Source organism: Podarcis tiliguerta (assembly GCF_965153285.1).
Source record: "Podarcis tiliguerta genome assembly, chromosome: 8".
NCBI lineage: Eukaryota > Metazoa > Chordata > Lepidosauria > Squamata > Lacertidae > Podarcis > Podarcis tiliguerta.
Window position 1 is genome coordinate 861,593 of NC_139541.1, and position 19,895 is coordinate 881,487.

Genomic DNA, 19,895 nt, shown 5'->3' on the forward strand with positions numbered 1-19,895 from the left:
CGCCCTTAGGGCTGCCAACACCTCACTGTGAAAGATGCTCCTGGGCTGCCCAAAGCTGCAAGGCAGGGAGAAGCAGAACCAGAGTCAAATATGTCCAAAGCAGGGATTGGTGAATATGTCAGTATTGATTTCTCTCCATTTTTCATTTCCCCATTCATTTCCTAAAAAGTCCTCGTGAAAATTATTCAGCATTTTAACACGAATTAATCCCAATATACACTTCTTTCTTTGCAATTTTGCCCATTCCTCACCCTTTTGAATGGGAAGCTTTGCTTCGAGTCCCGGTTTGTTTGTGTGCTGGCTAAGGAAAGTGGTGCAAAAGATCCTCTTCATATGCCCAGTGGCATTCTGTTCTCTCCAGCTGGCCTGCATGTGCAAGGAAAAGACAGCAACGAGAAGGCAAGGAAGTTCTGCTCCAGCTCAAACATGCAAAACCATACAAAAGCATTCTTAATGATTGCTATAGAAAATGTGGAGATCTTCATTCTGAGATTCCCGCCTCTTTTGCCAGATCCCCCAATGCAGCAGGAAGCCAGGCAGCCATACTGGAGCCATCTGTGGATGCCCCAGTGTCCCCCCTCCCCCCACCTGCTTACTTGCTTGCTGCCTCAGAGAAGAAAATGGCAGGATCAGCTCCTTGACTCTCCCTGAACTGACCTGCATCCAGTATCCTGGATCCCAACTCCAGAGGTTGCTTGACTCTGGCTCCCATCAGCCTTAGCAAGCCTGGCCAATGGCCAGGGAGATGATGGGAGTTGTCTCATTTGGCACCCAGAGGACCAAAGGTTCCCCACACCCAAATTAGAGCGTTGGGAGTGCAGCCAGATTAGGAACCTCAGTTGAAAGTGAGAGGGAAGAGGTGGCAACTGGGAGGGGAGATGTGGCAGGTGCTTGCGCCTAACCCTTTCTCTCCTGTAGGTCTTCTCTTGCACTTTCCAGGTGTGGTTTGCCAGTGACTGGGAATGTAGAGTGCAGAGGAGGAATGGCCAGTGAGGAAAGGGTTGTATCCTTAAAAACACATAGAATCATAGAATCATAGAATCATAGAATCATAGAATCATAGAGTTGGAAGAGACCACAAGGGTCATCGAGTCCAACCCCCTGCCAAGCAGGAAACACCATCAGAGCACTCCTGACATATGGTTGTCAAGCCTCTGCTTAAAGACCTCCAAAGAAGGAGACTCCACCACACTCCTTGGCAGCAAATTCCACTGTCGAATATACAAACACACACTCCCCACTCCTCTTGTTTGGCCCTAATGGACAATTTTAAACCAATCCCAACACATTTCAGGCCACATGAGGCGTTTGCAAGGAGTGCCTTAAAACTATGGTGGATACTGTAATTAAATTAAATTATAGGGCAAGGAGCATGGAAAAGATTGGCTAATGCAGCCATGAAAGCAGGGGCTGATGGGAGTTATAGCCCAGAGCAGGCATAGGCAAACTTGGCCCTCTAGATGTTTTGGAACTACAACTCCCATCAACCCTAGCTAACAGGACCAGTGGTCAGGGATGATGGGAACTGTAGTCTCAAAACATCTGGAGGGCTGAGTTTGCCTATGCCTGGTCCAGAGCATCTGGAGGGCACCAAGTGGGGGGTGGGATGGATTAAGCCAAGTCAGCCCTTTAAGTAAGCAGCAACCCCAGAAATGCTTTCAGTGAGCATTGCAGCTAAATTAACCCACTTTTTTGTGGGTTATGCCAATTGCTTCTGTTTTTGCATTGTTTGCCTGAGTTTTTGTGCGATTGCCTAACCCATAGTTTTTCCTCCAAAGGCAAATCCTTTTTATCAGCAGATGATTCCCTCAAACAAAGCTGCTAAAAGCATTTAAAAGCATACATAAAGCTTTCCCGCCTCCAGCCCTCTTGAGCCAACCTGGGTCTCCAGCCTGGTGCCCCCAGTTGCCTGGCCTGCAACTCCCACAGCCGTGCTGGCTGAGTCAGACAGGAGAGACAGTCTTAAACCTGGTTGGTGAAGGTCTCTCCTGAATTTGCTTGCTCATCTGTGGACACCAAATAAGTAAAGTGCCACTCCTTCATTCAGGTGAGCTGGGGAACTCTAAGTCTGTTGGGATTTAATCCAGAAACTTAGAATATCTCTGCATGTGAAAGCCCCAAAGCCATTCCTACTTTTGTATTATCCATTTGAGGTATTTGCACAAGGAAACTGCATCTTGGGTTTTGAAGGGTTAGGGTTTATTTCTCTTCATAATTTTGCAGCCCAGTCTTAGCCCAGAAATGAAGATCTGATGATTTCAATGTGACAAACACCTTCAATTTACACATACAAAATGTTAATGATTCCATGGAAATAAATATTTTTAAATGTACTGAAAACATTTTAAAATGTGTGCTACTGGTGTAATTATCAAAGAAACCCTAACCCTTTTCTTTAATATTCATCTTTTTTTTGTATGAGCAAGAAAGCAATTACAGCTGTTATGAGGAAGACTTATAAGGACTCTTGGAAACTGATTTTGTTTTTAATGGAAGTTGTTCCTTTTACCTAAAAAGAGAGAGAGATTTCAACACTGATTTATTTAAAAATAAAAGCCTTTGCTTTTTTTTTTAATGCCCACAAACCATGGTCTGGCAAGCAGTAGACATGACCCCTGCCTTCTGCACGTACATGAAAGCCCAGCCACAGCTGCCCTGGCCTTTCAGAAAGTGCCGTCCCTCACCGAGGCCGCAGGACATTTGCAGAAGGAAGAAACCCCTCAGCCACTTCAAAAGGAAGCTAAGGGCAACAAAAACTCTGCACTAGACCCATGACAATTTTCTCAACATTTCCTCTTTCCTGTGATAATTATACAATGCAGTTTCTTTTCTCATTAATTGATGGAGAGTGGACAACAAGAAAAGAAAGAAATGCAGGAAAAATGTTTGGAACAGCACTAATTTTATCCTCTTCTGTATATCCTAGGCTTGAGTCCTGGTACAGTACTTTAGTTTTTTAATTGTAGCTTTTTCCTGTGAGTACAGTATTGGAACAGGAGAAGCTGCATTTGCCAAACTTCTCCCTGCTAGCTTCTCATTTAGCTACATTAAAAGCACATATCAGATCTGCATCAGTTTTGCTGCAGTGGCAGCCTCACCTCAGCAAAGGAATTGGGGCTTGGTGGTTGCTGAGAATGAATAGGTTTTTTTCTGCCTTCCCTGGGAAAACAGAATATTGCAGACCCAGTTTAAGCCTGCAGTTTAAGCCTCTCAAAGTGTTGCCAGGAGCTGGTGCTGATCTGGGCCTAAGGGGACTCACATTTGTACCTGCAGCTCCAACCCCAACAGGTTGTGGGAGGGCAGGCTGTGACACCGGAGTGGCAACTGAAGTGTACTCTGCCTATGTTCAGGAGCACTCTCCTTTATATTTGCTTTACAACTTTCAGAGCCGGATGTCAGTACTGAAGGCGGGATGCTAGGGCCCAGCACTTGTGAGCTCTGGCTCAAACACAGGTGTAACGTTTTATGAAGGGTGTTGTTGGTCAGTCTCCTCGATACTAGCACATCTTGAACAATTGGGGGGGGCATGTTTTCGGCATGATTCAGTTTGAACCAGGAAAAACTGGCTGTGGAAGGTGACTATTGGCTCGTGCCTGTGACACAACCTGAGAGCGAGAGCCTCCCGCAACCCCTGGAGTCATTTTGTAAGTGGTTTGAAAATATTTGCTTTTCTTTTTTTATAAACAGAGAAATTAAAGCCTATGTGATGAAACTTCCCTTTGCTGCTGGAGAGGACTTGAGGGTCGGGGCTTGCAGCCCGGAAGGCGTGAGCCCCGCCCCGTCCTGCCGCCGGAGCTGCTCCTCTTCCCGCTGGCCGGAGTCCTCGCTGCCGCTCAGCCGCTGGGCGAGCCCAGGCCGAGCACCGAGAAGGCGGCGCGGTGCTTGCGCAGCAGCAGGCGGATCTTCTCGTCGTCCGAGTCCGGGTCCAGAGGCTTGTTGTATTCGTCGTCCTCGTCCGAGGCTGGGCGCTCGCCCGCTCCGGCCGCCGCGCGGGGCGAAGACGACGAGGGCTCCAGGGCGCTCTTCTTGCGCCACTTGGTGCGCCGGTTCTGGAACCAGACCTGCAAGGAGGCGGACGGGCAGCGGGTCAGGGCAGCGCGCAGGCGGAGCCCACCGAGGCAGGACGGCTGGCAGCGCGCCCGGGGGAAACGCGCCCCGCTGATGGGCTTCTGGCGGCCGGCTCTTGAAGGCAGAGGAGCCCTGCCGGCGGGGAAAGATGGCAATCTTACTTCTGAATTGGGGGTTGTCACTTCACCCCAGAGGAAAAGGGGCTGGCAGGGGTTTGTTAAATGATAGCTGAAAAAGAGGTTTATTGATCCAGCGGTGCCTCTTCAGTTTCTTAGGCATACTGGATCTGAATTTTGAATCGCTGTTCTCCACAGTGTCCCCGAAGGAGGACCAGAGGGGTCTGAAATGCGCTGGCTCAATAAACCCCTTTCATTTTTTCCATTCTGCTATTTGTTTGCACTTCCACTGTCATTTCCCTCCAAGTATATATGGCAAAATGCCCCTCACACAATTTCACCACCCACAAAAAGCGTGAAGAGTTTTGGGAGGCCATTTTAACTCTGTCTTAGTTTAAATTATATTGACTTTAGGGCTACAACATTTAAGACAATCCATTTGTTAGATCAATTGATGAAAAACTGGTGCTGCGCCAAAGCCCGCCCTTCTGTTTCTGGAGAGGTTTCTTCCCAGGGTGTCCTGCCCAGAGGGAGAGGAGGGGGGCAAATACACATTGGTCTATAAAGCCCTTAACAACACGGGGACCAGTTTACCCGGGAGATGGCATTGCCCCAGGTGTGTCCCCTTGACTGCTTAGACCTGGGGCTACATAACCCTCACTCCGTGTGGCAGTGCCAAAAAGGATACAGGGAAGGGCTGGGAAATCCAAAATGGAAATGTCGCCTCCGGCTCCTGCTTAAAATCTTTTTGTTTAGGCCAGACTACCCAGATATCTCGTGTGCTGATGTGCATTTTAATCTGCTTTTAGCTTAGCACTTATTTCAATTATTATCTGAATGTTTTAAATTGTTGTTTTTACCTGTTCTTATCTGTTTTTACTCATATTCATATTGCTTTAATCTTTTTGTAAACTGCTTTGAGTTTTGTTTTTGTTTTACAGTCAAATTTTATGAAAACAAATAAATAAAATAAAATAAGGTTGGGGCAGTTTGGGCAACCCAGTGGAATCAAACCTGCACCAAGAGATTCCTTGGCTTCTGCCTCATTCTCAGGCAGCTCTAGAATTCCATTGTGCTTTTAATGGGTGTGGGATTGAGCTTAGCGCATCCCTCAAGGTGGTGATGTGTGGAGTTTCTTTGGGCACATTGACACCATACATTAAAAATGCTATGATACCAGTTTAAAGAATCATGGCTTCTGGCCCCCACCAACAAATTTGGGAAGCTGTAGTTTGTTAAGGGTGCTGAGAGTTGTTAGGGGGCCCTGATTCCCCTCATGGATCTACAATTCCCAGAGTTCCCTATGAAAAGGGATTGACTGTTAAACCACTCTGGGAACTGTAGCTCTGGGATGGGAATAGGGCTTGCCTAGCGACTCTCAGCCCCTTTAACAAACTACAGCTCCCATAACTGGGGGGGAGGGGAGCTGTGAGTGTTTAAAGTGGCATGAATATGGCCTTTTTCTGTCCAGTAAATATTTCTTTAGTGGTTTGCAGCCTCCCCTGCTGCATACACCCAAGAGAGGAAGTTGCCTCATGGCACCCAGGGAGGCTACAGAGTGCAGAATGCTGGAGGGATGCTAGAAAGAAAGAAAGAAAGAAAGAAAGAAAGAAAGAAAGAAAGAAAGAAAGAAAGAAAGAAAGAAAGAAAAAGACCCTTTGATCACTTCAGATATAATATAAGCACCACAAATCGCACACATGTACATGACAAATTAACCAAAATTTTCTCTCCCTTTTGAGAATTTCTTTCTCATTAATGGTTTAAAAAGGTAAATAGAAGAAATTTCTGCCACAGCACTGTTAAAGACCTTTGATTAAAAGGGGCCAGCAGAACTGTTTTTAGAAGTCAGATATTTTTAATACTGCACCTGGGTTGCAGTCTGGCACACAGAATGCCTCTTCTAAGACTGTGCGTGCTGCCATTCATTTTCATTTATTACATTTGTACTTCACCACCTTCCCTCCTTGGAGCTCCAGGTGGTGGGCAGAGGTCTCCTCTCCACTTATCCTCACAAGAATCCTGCGAGGTGGGATTGGCCAAGAGTGAGTGATGGCACAACGTCACCCTGTGAGCTTCATGGCCGAGTGGGGTTTGAACCCTGGTCCAACCCTCGTGTGCCATCTGAAAACAAAATGTGCCTCTTTCTTTGGAAATATTCTTATGCAAATGCATTCAGATTTAACCATGTAACTGTTGGACTAAAACAAATGCAATCCATTGGCTTTCTTTAATTGGGTGGCAGGTTAATTAGTCTGCTTAGACATGCAGCCATTTTCAAAAAAATAATTTGGATGCAATACATAATGACAATTTTGAAAAAGATTAATGTTCCAAAAGTCTATCACTAATAAACTGCTATTCATTGCTAATAAACTGCAATTAATTCTTGAACTTCTAAAAACCTCAATAGTAGCATAATTTTAAAACCAAAATAAATCCGCCACTATGTTTTGAGGGCTTGGGACGCGGGTGGCGCTGTGGGTTAAACCACAGAGCCTAGGACTTGCCGATCAGAAGGTTGGCGGTTCGAATCCCCACGACAGGGTGAGATCCTGTTGCTCGGTCCCTACTCCTGCCAACCTAGCAGTTCGAAAGCACGTCAAAGTGCAAGTAGATAAATAGGTACCGCTCCGGCGGGAAGGTAAACGGCGTTTCCGTGCGCTGCTCTGGTTTGCCAAAAGCGGCTTAGTCCTGCTGGCCACATGACCCGGAAGCTGTACGCCGGCTCCCTTGGCCAATAAAAGCGAGATGAGCACCGCAGCCCCAGAGTCGTCCATGACTGGACCTAATGGTCAGGGGTCCCTTTACCTTTACCTATGTTTTGAGGTGACGTGTGCTAAGAATTTTGCAATGAGACAATGCTTAACGGCTTGACCGAGCTTTGGAAAACCTGAAGCAGCAGCCTGCCAGGGAAGCTGGTGGCAGAGAGAGGGCAGGCTCTGCCGTGGGGCAGCGTAAGGCAACCACCTCAGGCGGCAAATGCCAAGGGGCAGCAGGGGCAGCCCTCTGGCTGCTTACCAAGAGGGAAACAAGATTCCATCTCCGCACTCAGCAGCAGCTCTATGTGGGGAAAGGGCCTTGGACAGTTAGATCACAGGTGGGCCACCTTTCTGCACATGAGTCATTGCAGAGTCAGGCCCAAAGTGTATTGGTTGCCAGCTTTTCAACTTGCTCCTAGGACCATGACATTCCAAGCTCCACCTGCTGATTTCTGATCATCCAGCACTTGTGAAAAGCTGACAGAAGCCAGTCCTTTCTCCTGTCCTGCTCAGCTGGTGACTCTGAAAGCAGGAGAGCGTGTTTTTAATTCTATAGCACATGTAAACACACACACGCCTCTGTTTTGGAGCCTGTTGTGGTGTGCACAGGCAGAAACCCTGCTGAGGCAAACTGCTCCAGCTCTCCTGCTCTTGCCCCAGTGCCATTTGAGGCAAAGCCCATGGCATAACTCTGTGGGCTTCCCTGCACATATCACCCACGTGAGTGAAAGGGACACAGGCTGCACACAGGCTTGTTATGCATCTTTAGCCCTGATCAGCACCTGGGGGGTGGGCCACACACTTTGAGACGGGGGTTAAGGGCAGAGAGCAAGCATTTCATTGGTCACCCCTTAAAGCATGGGCCCTCAAACTTTTTGGGGTTCCCAGAGGCACCGTTGAAAATCTCAGAAACTGTTGTGAGCACCACAAAATACAGAGTGCACAGGACCTAACCCTCCCTCACCACCAAAGAACTGCTTCCCCAGCAAGCAAAGCAGAGACAAAAAAAGCAGGAACCTCCCCCCCCCCCACACACAAACCAAGGAAACCCAAAGCAACCTCTGCAAGCAAAAAAAGAGAGGGGGAAATCCCCAACAATTGGGATGAATTGGTGTTCAGCCATGTGCCTGAGGGTGCTCTGGTGCTCACAAGCACCGCATTGCGAGCCCCAGATTTAAACTGATGTCCCACAAAGTCCCATCAATGCCTCTTCTCCAGCTTGTTCTTTCACCTCCCAATTGGCAGTGCCTCTTTGGAGACTGGATTTGGCCCAAGGGCTGCCAGGTGCTGACCTGGGCGAAGCAGAGCCTATGGGTGCTGCTGCTGATTCCCTGCCCCCGCCCTCCCCCAGCTTGTCTCACAAAGGTACAGGGAGCTCACCTTCACCTGCGATTCACTCATTCCAAGGGAATAGGCAAGTCTGGCCCGCTCGGGCCCAGCTAGGTACTTGGTCTGCTCAAAGGTTTTCTCCAGGGCAAAGATCTGGTGGCCCGTGAAGGTCGGCCGCGTGTGCTTCTTCTTGTGGAGGCCGTCGCCCACAGGCCCTGCAGCTGTGCAGAGGGAGAGGGGCAGCGTGAGGCCTGAGGGGCACTGAAGCTGGCTAGTGCTCCCTTCCCTGTGCACCAGGCAGGATGAGCCCTCCAGCCACCCCTGCCCCAGACACACACCAAGGCAAATCTATGCCAGCCATCCCTAGGAAAGCAATCAAAAACAAAACTGCCCATCTCATCATGCCCTTAGACCACTCTGCCGCATGACCGTACTTGGAGTGCTGCATGAGGTTTGGCTCGCCTAACCTCAAAGAGGACCCTGCAGAAAGAGGCTCAGAGAAGGGCTGCCCAAATGATCAAGGGAATGGAGAGACTCGGCTATGAGGAAAGGCTGCCGCATTCGGGACTTAGAGACAACATGAGCTGACGTGGTAGAGCTCTGTAAAATGATGCCCAGCGTGGAGAAAGAGAGTTGGGAAGAGTTTTTCTCCCTCTCTCCTCACGCTGGAACTTATGGGCATCCAATGAAGCTGTATGTTGGGAGACCCAGGACAGAAGCATAGTGCATAGCTAAACTATGGAACTCCCTGCCACAGGGGGCACCAACTTGGATGGGGAAATTAACGGAAGACCAGGCTAGCCGTGGCTACTAGCCGCAATGACTATGCTGTGCCCCCACCATCAAAGGCCTGGCGCCTCTGAAGACAGCTGCTGGGCATCGCAGGCAGGCAGAATGTCTCATGTCCTGCTTGCAGGTTCCCCCCCCCCAGGTGTCCAGGTGGCGACTGTGAGATCAGGGTGCAGGGCTGGGGGGGCATGGGCCTGATCCTGCAGTCTCTTCCGAGGTTCTTAAGCTACCACAGGTTGAGGAGGACCTTTTTTAGCTAAAAGATTCACTTCTGTGCACTGTTCTGTCAGGCCTATTCGTCATCTGGTGCTGGGCAAGGAGAATGAACCAGACACCCCACAGGTTGAGGACCTTGGGGAACAGGCCCATACCTAGGGGTGCCTTGAGGTGCCCTCTGGCCTGACCCCAGAGGAAGAACCTCGGAGCATGTCAGAGGATGGGGTGGGAGTGCCCCCCCCAATCCTTGAGAGTGCAGACAACAAAATCTCTGGGCCCAGGATGAAGGACAGTAGCTCAGGAAGTCTCCATGGGTACAGAATGGGCAGGCTACTCGTGAGAAAGGGACTGCAGTGCACCACAAACCCTGTTTGTGCTGGCAAAGTTGGCATTTCTGCTGCTGGGGCCTGAGCCCCTGAGGGAGCCCCCCGAGAGTGACACTTCCTGACGGCTGAATGCCAGTGGGAGAAGCAGGGGGAGCAATCCAGGCAAATGTCTCCCTTTGCAAAGTGCACTGCTCTCTGCTCATGCTCACAGAACCCTTTCTGTTTTCTGCCGGGGCAACCTATATGCCTCATCAGGGTTCCAGTCAGGTAAACCTCTCTGGGGGGCCTAACAGGGCCGGGGGGGGGCATGGCCTCAGGTTCCCCACTCTCAGCCTACCCCTGCCTGCCCCATCACTTGCTCCTCTGCCTGTCCGAAGTGCTGCTCTTAAGATAGTATTCTTATTTAATAGCGTTATTTATTACTTGGCACATGATTACTCCAGAAAGCCAAACAACTTGGTCTACCAAACACATCTGGGTGGCTTGTGTGTGTTTTATTAATCTAGCAGCCTTGGGTTGGGTGCAAATCTGGGCTGGGACTTGGGGCATGCCTTCTCAGCCCCCTTCCCAGCAAAACACCAATGCCAAAGCTATATAAGCTGTTAAGGGCCCCCAAAGGAGCTTTGGGGTGTGTGTGGGGGGGTGTTGATTTGAGAGACTCTCTCTTCTTCCCCATGAACCTGCCCATCAGCTGAAGTCGCCCTCCCAGGACTTGCTCTGCACTCCAGCCCCCGAGCAGGTGCACCGGGGGGGGGGGGGCAAGGGCATGGCTGGCCCTTTTTATTCTGTGATCCCCCCTGAGATCTTATGATGAAGGGCAGTATATACATTTAATTGATAAATATTAATAGTGATAATAATAATCAGGCAGAGTGGGGCTTTAGATACTTTGGTTCATTGTATCAATATTTTATTGTTGCAAAAAGAAATTATTATAAGAAATTTTGCAGGGATGTGAGCTGTGGCCTCGGTTCCTCTGATCCTTCCCCCATCCCTACCCCCACCTCCGCTGCAGAAGAGCCCCCAGATCAGGCCAATGGCCCACCAGACCCTGTTCTCATCCTGTTGCCAACCAGGTCCTTACGGAAAACCCTCAGGCAAGACCCAAGTAAGAGCAAGACCCAGGCCATCTCCTCTTGTCTCCTGCAGCTTCCAGCAACTGGCATTCAGAAGCATCACTGCCTCCAAACAATTTGCATAAGACTAGTTAGAACTAGTCTTCCCCAACCTGGTGTCCTCCGGAAGTGTAGAGCTGGGAGGGACCACGAGGCCCCTGAAGCAGAGAGCAGATGCAGGGAATGCAAAGTGATGCTGGACTCCAGGGCAGCCTTTATTGCCCAACTTCCCCAACCTTTGCCCCACCAGATGTTGTTGGACTCCACTTCCCATCAGCCTCAGCCACAGCAGCCATTGGTTAGGGACAATGGGAGTTGTGGTTGAAAAACATGTTCCCCCCTGGTTTGGGGAAAGCTGCCCCAGAGGAACCTCTGCCTCACCAGATGGTGCTAGACTGCCACTCCCACCGTCCCTGACCATTAGGCCTGATGGGAACTGGAGTCCATCAGCATCTGGAGGGGCAGAGGCTCCCCACCCGCTGCCCTAGAGGATGTGATGGGGCACAGCTCTTCCCTTTGCGGAGGGTGGGTTTGCCACCTGTTTCTCCTTCCACCAGGGCTGTTTCCCTGGCACCTGTGCCCATGCCACACTAGTGCCCCTGGCCTTTTGCACACTTCTTTATGGAGCCCCATATCAGCAGCACCCGGCTACCCGGCGCCGTCTGTCATTCCAAGGGGCACTTTCGTGGCAGCCAAGAATAAACTTTGCTTGATTCCGAGAACCGCTCCCTTTGCCCAGGAAAAGCAACGCAGAGCGAGGGCAAAGGAGCCAGTCACCTTCCTGCAGCTTTCTCAGGCACCTGTTCCAGAAAACCAGGTAACCTCCCCTCCCCCCACTTTCTGCAGTGACCAATCTCCAAACAAATGTGAGGTGGGGGTGAGAGATACATGAGGGACCCCAGGGCTCTCTGACCTAGAAGGCCTGCCCCAATCCAAGAGGTGAAAGGCTGCCTGTGGTTATTAAAACTCTGCACATGCTCATGGATACTTGTCTGCTTGTTTGCCATGTTATCTCTAGTTACTTTTTCCTGACATTGCTGTCTCTCACACTCTCAAAACCTGTAAGCTCCTGGTTCCAAAATATGCTGTTTTTCCTCCTGCATGTGACTCTGTGAAAGACTACAACACCGATGACTCTACATGCAAACCTGCCTCTTTCTGGTGCCCTTTGACTTCTTAAGCGCCCCCTCTCTTCCCCAGTCAAAGTCCAGCAGGTTTAGCTGCCTTTGCCTGTGTTCATTCATCCTTCAACTTTCTCTCTTTTTTCTTCACTGTGTTTTTTCACTTGCTGTTCAAATGCATACTGCAAGCCCCTTGAGGCAGGGAGTGCCCAAGTTTCTCCACATACTTGAATGATGCCATAATGAACAATCATAACTACTTTGCGTATTCCAGGACCAAGTTCTGCCCTCGGTTCAGCCTTGCCAGTTTCCTTTCGCCACCCAAGGCCATCGCCTCACCCTTACAGATACCTCTCCTGGCTACTCCCCCCCCCACGTCCCCCCAAACCCACCCCACCCCATGGCTAGTTTGCTACTCACGGTTGCCACATGGCCGAGCTCCATGCCACTCCTGCCCTGTGTCTGCCCAGCAGTTCCGACCTCTGGCTGAGTATTCGCTGCCGGCTTTGGAGAAGTTCCCCACTTGAGACCCGTAGTAAAGGCTCTGGGTGCCCAGTCCGTTGAACCCACCAACGTGGGAGTAGCCCGAGAGAAGACCCCCATTCGGTGGAGCCACTGGCCTGCTCAGGATGTCGCTGATGCCATGCGGTGTGCCAGCAGCCAGCTGGGCACTCAGCCCGGGGGGGCTGAGCTTGTAGAAGGAGTTTTGCACTGTATACTGGCACATCGAGGCCTTCACCTCTGGGAAAGGGGGCAGAGGAGGGTTGTTGATAAGGAATGTCCCCTGGAGGTTGGTGTCCATCGCTAGACTGCCCACTGGGAGATGAGCCTAGTGAGGTTTGGGGGGTCAATCATGCAGCTTTTAGATTCCCAGAAGTGCATGGCACATTGGCAGTGCCATCTCACAGAGACCCTGCTTCTACTTGGCAGCCTCCCTGCTGGCACAGAGGCAGCTGGTGGTCTGGAGCAGCTCCTGCTGGCCAAGGGAACTGTGGCTCAAGTCCATTGGGTGCCTGGCTAGCGGACCTCCCTGTGCCCCAGAGATTCTGAAGTCAAAACTGGCCAGCCACCAAGTTTAACTTCAAGGGAAGCTTCATTCCCTCTGATAAAAGATGGGGCTTATTAGAATACTGGGCCTCTGATAGGCTGCTGTGCTGGGTCTCCTGGCTCTCATTGGCTGGGCCAAGGACAGGATGTGGATTGGCTGCTCCCAGACAAATTACCCTTTGAAAGATCTACGGTCAACACCAGAACCTTAACGCTTGGATAGCGGGGGGGGGGGGGGGAGCCTGCCTTTGCCTGGGGTGTGTGATGGATGATAGAGTGGGAGGGGTGGGGGTGTTTGTGCAAGAGAGAGAGAGACTCTGCACCTTTGTAGGAGACAGACTCTGATTATGGGCGAGTGCAACAGAAGGACCATGGATAGGAAATGCGGGTGCAGCTCTCCAAGGAGCAGGATGAGGCCGCAGCCTCAGGCGGTTGCTTTCGGTGGGCCTTTACAGGGCAGCAAAATGGGAGGTCAGACAAGCCTGAGCCCTGGTCCTTGGGGGAAGCCCTACAGGAAATAGATGGGAATCTGTGCAAGAGATTCTGCTCCTGCCCGGTAGGGAATATTGTTTTATTTTTATTTTTTAAAAGGCTGTTGTGGAACGTCCTGGGGGACTGGGACTGGGGATTGACAGATCTGTCCATTTCACTTTCTCAACAATGTTACTTCTATTTTTATTGATTACCAGTAAAATGCTTGGGAAAGGGCAATATTTTATCATTAAAAAAAAAAAAAAATTTTAAAAATCAAAAGGAAAAAAGTCTGGCTTAGGTATCTTTTCTGCCTCCATTCCCACTAGCATGGATATAACACAGTGGCATGTACATGAACAAAAAGGACCTTCCTTGCCAGGGGGGTGGGGGTGGCGGTCCGTGGGCCAATTTTGGTCTTCCATGTCTGGTGTGACCCATGGGGCCATTTCCCCCAAACCAAGGCTGCCTGCCCACCAGCCCACATCGCAGTGGGGGCTGTCTTAAAACGCTTTGCAATTGGGAAAAGCACTTGGAAGCCGCTGCAGGTTCCCAAGTGCCTGGCTGCTGAGGTCCTGCAAGACCCGCCCAAGAGATTTTCGGACAATGTCAATCACACGATGTCATAATAATGTCATGTGATTGACAGGTGGGTGATTTTGATAAGGACCCAACCCATGTAGCCAAAAAGGTTCCCTACCTCCCAAAGTGATGAAAAGTCCATTGCAATTCTTCCTGCAGCTTAGCTTGGAGCCAAGAAAGAGAAGGAGATTGTGGAGATGCTGGCAGGAACCAATGACTGAACGGGCATTATCACTAAGAGAGTTCAGTGAATTTAGGGATACAGTGGTGACAAGAGACGGATGTCTAGGCCTCATTCACAAATTTACAAATCGCCATGTCTGAATGCTGTTCATCCAGGAGTCCTTCAGGAATGCAAAGGTGAAGTTGCTGATCTCTAACAAAAATATTATTATTATTATTAAAATATCTAAAACCATCCTCTGTTCAAGGACTGATCTGGACCACAGAGGGGCTGAAGTTAGAATATTTTACTTTATTTTATGTTGTTTGGACCTTTGGATCCAGAAAATGACAGGCCAGTTAGCTTAACATCTGTTCTGGGCAAATTGGTGGAAAGCATGATTAGAAGTATGCCCTCCCAAGGATCTATAAAGGGGCCTGTACTTTTAAATTTGTTTTTAAATGATTTGGAGCTAGGAGTGAGGTTATTATTATTATTATTATATTTCTTATTTCTTATTTCTTATTTCTTATTTATTTCTTATTTCTTATTTCTTATTTCTTATTTATATCCTGCCCATCTGACTGGGTTTCCCCAGCAACTCTAGGCAACTTCCATCAAATTAAAATGCAGTAAGACACCAAACATTAAAAACTTCCCTATACAGGGCTGCCTTCAGATGTCTTCTAAAAGACAGATGGTTATATTTCCTTGACATGGGAGGGTGGGCACCACTACCGAAAAGGCCCAGATAGGATCAGGATTATGGACAACAGCGAACTATTCAGGGTGATAAAGCCCAAAAGGGATTCTGCAAAGCTCCAAAATGATGTTTCCAAACCGGGTGAATGGTCAATAAAATGCCAGACATCATTCAAGGTAAGTACAGTGATGGACATTAGGGTAGGAAAACCCTAAATTTAGAATCAATTCTGAGGGTGTCTGAATGGATTATGACTGACCAGGAAAGGGATTTTGGGGTCATGGTGGGCAGCTTAATGAAAATGTTGAGGCTGGTGTGTGCAGGAGGAGTGAAAAAGTGAAAGGAAAATGGAAATCCAGTGTCCAGGGTCATGGAAAAGGATCAGCAATAATGTGCCAATGTCAGAATGCCCCTGGAATACTGTGGACAGTTCTGGGCATCCCAACTGAACAAGGATATTGTAGAGTCAGAAAAGCATCAGAAAAAGCAGCCAAAATGATCAAGGGGATGAAGTAAGACTCCTGTGAAGAGAGCTTACAAGATTTGCGGTTTCTTTATTTTAGAAAAAGGCAATTAAGGAGACTGTGTTGGAGGTGTATTGATTTTACACAGTATGGAGAATGTGGATAGGAAATTTTTCTTCCTCTCTCATTGTACAAGAAACCCAGAGGAGTAATCCAGTGAGCGAAGAATGAATGGTGAACGGCTGTACTTCTTCATACTGTGCATGGTTAAACTATGGCACTCTCTGCCACAAGATGTAGTGACAGCAGCCTCTTTGGACAGCTCTAAAAAAGGGTCATACAAACTCAAGTCGTCAGTGGCTACTAGTCATGGTCACTATATTACTTACTGGGTATCAGAGTATCGGTATCTGCACGCCAGTTGCTAGGAAGAGAGAGAGCATCAGGAGAGAGCTATGGTTGCCCGCATGTTCTGAAGACGTTGACCCCAGTGGGAACAGAATAGTTCCAGGTCTTTGGTCTGACCTAACACGGCTCTTCTTACGCTTTTTGAGCTACCCATCTGAAAGCACACATTTTGGGGGAAGAAGAATGGGATTGTGCTGCACAGTATAGGATGAACCCACTATCAGTGTACAGGGATTGCATGCAGTAGCTTTCATGAAATGAATCCTTGTTTGGTGCACACCTTTAATTAAAGTCATGCAGTTGGAGACTTTGCATAAAATAAGAAAGCTTACTGTCAGGGGTTCAGGAGCAGAGTCACAGGAGAGGGAAGAAACGGAGAGCGAGGGGGAGGAGTCGGAAGGAAATGTCAGCGGCGACAGTAGTCCGAGGTCTCTGAGTCTCTCCAGTGACTCGGAGGATTCACAGAAAGGGGCCCCCATGGTCAGGGCAAGGGGAGTGCCCAGGGGGACACCTCGGGAAGAAGGGGCCAGAGGGGACTCAGAGAGTAGCAGCCGGAAATCCGGACCAGCGTCCCCCCCAGAGTGCAGTAGGGGGGAGGAGTCCAAGGCATCGGGATCCGGGAGCGCGCAGGCAGAGGGAGAACGTGAGGCAGGACTGACTACACCCTCGTCAGGGAGCGAGGAAACGGTCATCCGGAAAGTAAAACGCGCGCGCGCGCCAAGTTCAAATGTACAGGAGGGCGGCAAGGTGGGCAGCCCGGGTAGGGAGCCAGGTCCTAAAGCCCGCCGAAGAGAGGGGGAGGAGTCAGAGGGGTCAAGCTCTGCGTCGGAAGAGTCCAGGAGGAATGAGACCCCGGGGGGTAGTAAGACCCAGAGGAAGAGAGAGAGAAGGAAGAGGTGGAGTAAGATTAGAGTCTTAAACTGGTGCACAGGGGGTGGAGATCCAGACAGAGCTTCGCCGGTCTAAAGTCCAGACGTAGGGCTGGGACGCTGAGACTTGTAAATGGAGACTATTCTTCAATAAAGACTTTGATACTGTACGATCGGCTAGCGTTGGTCCTTGGTCAGCTGGGACCCGGAGCCAGCTCTGACAGTAAGCTCTGTCACCTTTTTAAAGTTTTGGCACCAAGAACCTCGCCACGTGAGTCGACGCAGCGAGGACAGAGGAGGGGTGCTTACAGAGCTCACAAAACTCAGGCAAGATGACGACGGAAGAGCAGATAAAAGCCCTGCAAGAAGCGGTGACGCACCTCAGCACGGAGGTAATTGCATCCAGGAAGAGAGAGGAGGAAATGGTTACCTCCTGCCGGGATCTCCAGGCCAGGTTGGACGTGCTTTCTAAACAGGGGCAAACGGGATCCAAGGCAGAAGGCATTGGCTTGGGGAGAAGGGGAGGCAGCCTTGTATCGCATTTCGACGGGAGTTTGCAGCAGTACCCCAACTTCAGAGCAGACCTGCTGTTTGCGCTGGATCTCCTTGACAAAGACTTTAGAGATGAGAGAGAGAGAGTGGGGTTTATCTTGTCCCATTTGCATGGGGAAGCCAAAACGTGGCTGCGGAATCTATGGAGGGACAATGATCCAGCGCTCCAAGATGCGAAGGCTTTTATTAAAGCAATGGACTCATGCTTTTTATCAAAGGTAGACGTCGATATTGCCAGGAGGGACATACATGGACTTAAACAAGGCAAAGCCAGCGTGCGGCAGTACCATACTCGATTTTTCGGACTGGTTCATGCCCTGGGGTGGGAAAAAGATTCTGCGCCAGTCAGAGACCTCTTTTGGGAGGGGTTGAATGCAGATGTAAAAGCGGAGATTGGAAGAGGGGAGAGACCAAGGAGCACCCAGCAGGTAGTCCAGAGGGCTCTGGAGATCGGGGTGCATCTGGAAGAACGTCCTTGGAACAGGGAAGAAGGGCGTTGGGGAAGGGCACCAGCCAGAGCACCTCCCTTCTTTCCCAGAGAAGCAGCGCGTGCGCACTCCACACCCTCGCAGGGAGGGGGAGAAGAGCCGATGGAGATCGGAGGTGCCAGGGCTCAGTCAGCTAACAGAGCCCTAACACCGGGAGCAGCCAAAACGAAGCCTCCTAGAGGGAACAGGAAGTGCTACATCTGCGACAGTGCTCAACACATGGCGAAAGAGTGTCCCCAGAGGCTCCACAAGCACACTGCAGCCTCGGCAACAGTCGCTGAAGCAGCTCAATTGAAAACGCAGCAACAGTTAAACGACGGAGTCTGGCTGGAGGAAGAGGCACTGGGGTCCAGCCAGACAAGTCAATGAAACAATCCCCAGCACTTTTACAACCCACAGACCCCCTCCCACCCAAACCAGTGGTGCAGCTTACAGCGTCTCTCCAACTGCCCAATGGACGCACTCTGGAGGTGCCGATCACCATTGACTCCGGCAGCAACGCTGACTTTATAGGACTGGAATTCATTCAGCAGCACAATATACCACTGCTACCAGCCACGCTGCCCCTGAACGTTGTCACGGTGGATGGCAGAGACTTGTTAGGGGGGCAGGTGGTGCAACAAACGCAACCAATGGTGATGCGGATTGGAAATCACCGAGAAGTCATCAGCTTTAATGTCACCCACCTGTCGGACACGCCTGTAGTCCTCGGCATGAGTTGGCTGCACAGGCACAGCCCAGCATTGGCGTGGTACCAGCGCCAACTGACCTTCGGCTCCTCCTATTGCGCGGAACATTGCATCCTTCCTAGCCCGGAAGAAGGAGGGGACGACCTGCAGCTACACTTAGGCACGCTGCAAGCAGTGCTGCGCAAGTACGCAGCGTTTTTGGAGGTTTTCTGCGAGAAGGAAGCGGACAAGCTGCCTCCCCACAGGTCCTATGACTGCAAGATTGACCTCCTGCCAGGAGCGACGCTGCCAGCCGGGAAACTGTATTCCATGTCTGAGGACGAGCTGCAGGAGCTCAAGGAGTTCATAGACCTCAACTTGAAGCGCGGTTTCATCCGGGAGTCGAAGGCAGCGGGGGGCAGTCCTGTATTCTTTGTGAAGAAAAGGGACACGCCCCAAAAAAGACTTGTGGTAGACTTCAGGCTCTTAAATTCAAAGACCAAGCCCGCGGCCTTTCCCATGCCCAAGATAGATGACCTGCTGGCGACGGCGAGGAAAGGACGCGTTTTTACAAAGTTGGATCTGCGAGGGGCGTACAACCTGATTCGCATACGGGAAGGAGACGAGTGGAAGACTGCCATGTTCACGCCCCTGGGCACATATGAATACAGAGTTATGCCCTTCGGTTTACAAAATGGCGCCCACTGTTTTCAAGCTTTCATGCATCACGTCCTGGCGGGTCTCCTCTACAAGACATGCGTCTGCTTCTTGGACGACATCCTGATATTCTCAGAATCTGAGGAGACCCACGAAGGTGACGTCAAGGAAGTTCTGCAGAGACTGCAGGAGCATCGGCTGTATGCCAAGCTGGAGAAGTGCCAGTTCGACAGGAAGGAGGTGGATTTCCTGGGCTACAAGCTGTCGGACAAGGGGCTTGCCATGGACAGCGCCAAGGTTCGCGCAGTGTTGGACTGGAAGAGCCCGCGCAATCGGAAGGAGGTCCAGCGGTTTGTGGGGTTCGCCAACTTTTACCGCAAGTTCATCAAGGGGTTCGCGATGCAGACGGCGGCCATTACTGACACGCTCAGCTCTAAGAAGAAGAAGTTCATCTGGACGGAGCAAGCGGAGCAGTCCTTTCAGAACCTTAAGCGTCTCTTCTCGTCCGAAGGGCAGCTACTGCATGTGAATCCCAGCAAACCGCTGAGGGTTGAAACAGACGCCTCAGACAGAGCCGTGGGCGCCGTACTGTTGCAAGAGGACCCGCATGGGGACTGGAGACCGTGTGCCTTCTACTCTAGGAAGCTCAGCAAGTCGGAGCAAAACTACACCATCTGGGACAGGGAGTTGCTGGCCATTCATGCAGCATTCAAGGCGTGGCGGCACTTCCTCGTCGGGGCCAAGCACACCGTGCAGGTTCGCACGGATCATAAGAACCTGGAGTACTGGCGCACGGCAAGATTCCTAAACCAGCGGCACATCAGATGGGCGGAATTTTTCGCGGATTTCGACTTCAGGATAGAATACATCCCAGGCGACAACAACATCATGGCGGATGCACTGTCCAGGAAGCCGCAATACCTCGAAGAGGCGGCACCAGCAGCGGCCAAGCACATTTTCGCTCCGAAAGCGTGGGCGTGC

The 19,895-nt window shown here is 50.4% G+C and overlaps 1 protein-coding gene across 2 annotated transcripts; it reads right to left on the minus strand.

Annotated features, from left to right (window-relative positions):
• Positions 1-1,224: 1,224 nt before the first annotated feature.
• Positions 1,225-13,878, minus strand: NKX6-3 (NK6 homeobox 3). 2 transcript variants are annotated; one of them, XM_083456653.1, is made up of 3 exons: positions 12,263-13,878; positions 8,327-8,490; positions 1,225-4,061 (listed from the first exon to the last, which is right to left on the minus strand). In XM_083456653.1, the coding sequence occupies exons 1-3, from the start codon at positions 12,642-12,644 to the stop codon at positions 3,834-3,836; spliced, it is 774 nt and encodes a 257-aa protein (XP_083312779.1). In that variant the 5' UTR covers positions 12,645-13,878; the 3' UTR covers positions 1,225-3,833. The 2 variants fall into 2 exon arrangements, with proteins under 2 accessions (XP_083312779.1, XP_083312778.1); XM_083456652.1 differs by having other exon boundaries at positions 8,327-8,496.
• Between the last annotated feature and the right edge of the window lie 6,017 nt (positions 13,879-19,895).

What these genes read in the sequence shown, in the direction of transcription:
- NKX6-3 (XM_083456652.1), bottom strand. Translation starts at nt 12,644, where the DNA reads ATGGACACCAACCTCCAGGGGACATTCCTTATCAACAACCCTCCTCTG. An exon ending in AGCTCGGCCATGTGGCAACC is followed by an intron (nt 8,497 to 12,262) that starts GTGAGTAGCAAA and finishes CCCTCTGCACAG; the next exon opens with CTGCAGGGCCTGTGGGCGAC. An exon ending in TGAGTGAATCGCAGGTGAAG is followed by an intron (nt 4,062 to 8,326) that starts GTGAGCTCCCTG and finishes GCCTCCTTGCAG; the next exon opens with GTCTGGTTCCAGAACCGGCG.